Source organism: Cherax quadricarinatus, chromosome 53 (genome assembly GCF_038502225.1).
Source record: "Cherax quadricarinatus isolate ZL_2023a chromosome 53, ASM3850222v1, whole genome shotgun sequence".
Classification (NCBI taxonomy): domain Eukaryota; kingdom Metazoa; phylum Arthropoda; class Malacostraca; order Decapoda; family Parastacidae; genus Cherax; species Cherax quadricarinatus.
The window spans coordinates 4,504,653-4,506,766 of NC_091344.1; the positions used below are offsets into that span (position 1 = coordinate 4,504,653).

The following is a 2,114-nucleotide window of genomic DNA, read 5'->3' on the forward strand; positions in this document are numbered from 1 at the left end:
GAGTCCCATTTGTTAGACACCCACATACTGTATTCTCACCTATTAGACACCCACTGTTAGACACTTACATGTTGAAAGAAAACGCATTTTGAACTGGGTACTTTACAGCTATTAGTGAAGGACAGATGATTAAATATTGATTATCGTCTTCATCAATCGAATAGTTTATCAGAAAGTAAATAATAATTGAAAAGTTGTTTAAAATTACCTAGGCTAAAGATATGACAAGTTTTATAAATGCAAATATTACAGATATTTCCACGCAAAATAGACGATGTGCTATTGTGTATGCTTGCATATGATCCAGGGAACCGTACCATTCTCTGTCACTGATAATAACTGATCTGCTCAACAGATGTCTCGTTGTAGGACAATGTTTACCTTGTGGAATGCCCTGTCTTGAATACCTGTTAGGAGATTACAAATAGTTATAGTTCAGTGTTTTGTTAGTGGATTTCGTGTTCGCATAAGAGGAAGTTAGCTGATCTTCGAAATCTAAAGGTGACGGGATTTAAATACTTTTGATTAGTGTGCTTTATATAATATTTTTGCCTTTATTATATGAAATTTAGTTGAATATCTATGTAAGTTTAAAGAAGTTTTTAGTTAAGCTGGACAAGCCCTGTTACAAATGCGCTTAAGAGTTTGTTCATTTTAATCTGAATTATTTTCATTTTGTTAAATTTAATTTCCACTGTTAAGTGTTGAATTCGCCACTTAAAATAAACCTTTAAATCTTCACAGATGAATATTCGTTTGACGTTGGTATTAATTGCTGCTGCACTGAATAACGTATACCAGGTTTACTCAGTAGCGGTAACAGTTCCTAAACGTGGTAGACCTGTTCTTGAAACCCATATTCCTGAACTTGGTGACAATGAAGCGACCATGACCGCTGGTTCAGTGTTTACGTCACATCATCCTACGCCTGCAGCTGATCTCTTGAGGTAAGTCTCTCAATATGAAACTGTTTTCACCATCAAATTAAGACAGTTACTTTTTAATTGAGGAAAATGGGAACGAAAACTAACGTTTACTCAATTAAATTTTCAGCCGGGAAGTGGCCTTTAGTGTGCAGAAAGTTACTAACACCTTCCACGCCGTCACTCGCGTTCATTTCAGGGTAAGATTTATTTTTTATTGCCCATTTCTTTCTGCGTTTACTGCTCATCAAGTAAAATAATCTTTCAACTGCTCCATATGTATTATCCAAAAAGGCTATATACAAACTATCGGTTATTTAGTTCAACTAAGTAAGTGTTAAGCGTATAAGTAATTTTCGTAACTGTAATAACAATTTACTAGGCATTTTCACTCTCGTACAGGACGTTTTGACTAACATCGGTGGATGCTGGGACCCCATCACCAGTGAGTTCGTGGCTCCCTACAACGGTGGCTACTACTTCATATTTCATGTACTAGGCGCTAGGCACAGCGACTTCACGTGAGTCTATCAAAGTGCACTAACTAAAGACTGTTTTCAAAGATCATTCACAGATGAGGCGATTTCATTTTTTGTTAGTTCATAACACTTGCTACAACAAATGAATTTATAGTTTCCTGTATTATTACTTTCTCAGATGACATATTAAATTCGTGGGTTTTAGTTCTTCTATATTAGTAATTCCACGCAGAATGACTCTGATGAAAAATGGGGTGTATCAAGTAACTGCTTACGGCACAGAGAAGACCTTCGAAACTGCATCTAACTCTGCCTTCCTGGAGCTGCGTCGACTAGACAAGATCTGGCTGATGCTGCAGCAAGGCAGCATTGATGAACACCCTGGCAATGAAACCTACAACACATTTGCTGGCTTCCTTATGTTTCCCTTGTAAACTGTGTATTTCTGTGATAAACTATAAATGAGACAATACTTAAACTGAAGTGTATTTTTCGAACTTTGGGGGTTGAGTTAAGTATTTGTACGAAAATTTGGCATAACCAATTACTAGGGCTAAGCCCTAAAATGGGAAAGTTCTCCACTGTCCGACTCTTTGGTCCCTTACCTCTCAAGGGGTAGTTCCTTGACGCTGGTGAGGGGCTCTTGATCTAGGGAATTGGATCTGTTCCATTTCTCTGAACTGAGCCTGATTGCCTTCCATCCCCCCCATAT

At 37.6% G+C, this 2,114-nt stretch overlaps 1 protein-coding gene across 3 annotated transcripts; it reads left to right on the forward strand.

Annotated features, from left to right (window-relative positions):
- The first annotated feature begins 354 nt into the window (after positions 1-354).
- Positions 355-1,880, forward strand: LOC128692245 (cerebellin-2-like). 3 transcript variants are annotated; one of them, XM_053781320.2, is made up of 5 exons: positions 355-501; positions 745-947; positions 1,054-1,123; positions 1,326-1,444; positions 1,635-1,880. In XM_053781320.2, the coding sequence occupies exons 2-5, from the start codon at positions 745-747 to the stop codon at positions 1,834-1,836; spliced, it is 594 nt and encodes a 197-aa protein (XP_053637295.2). In that variant the 5' UTR covers positions 355-501; the 3' UTR covers positions 1,837-1,880. The 3 variants fall into 3 exon arrangements, with proteins under 3 accessions (XP_053637295.2, XP_069952340.1, XP_053637296.2); XM_070096239.1 differs by lacking the exon at positions 1,635-1,880 and adding an exon at positions 1,581-1,611; XM_053781321.2 differs by having other exon boundaries at positions 488-584.
- Positions 1,881-2,114: the final 234 nt, after the last annotated feature.

Excerpts from the sequence above, each read along its gene's own strand:
- LOC128692245 (XM_053781320.2), top strand. The coding sequence starts at position 745 with ATGAATATTCGTTTGACGTTGGTATTAATTGCTGCTGCACTGAATAAC. Across the intron at positions 1,124-1,325 it reads TCACTCGCGTTCATTTCAGG|GACGTTTTGACTAACATCGG; the intron begins GTAAGATTTATT and ends ACTCTCGTACAG. Across the intron at positions 1,445-1,634 it reads GCTAGGCACAGCGACTTCAC|AATGACTCTGATGAAAAATG; the intron begins GTGAGTCTATCA and ends AATTCCACGCAG.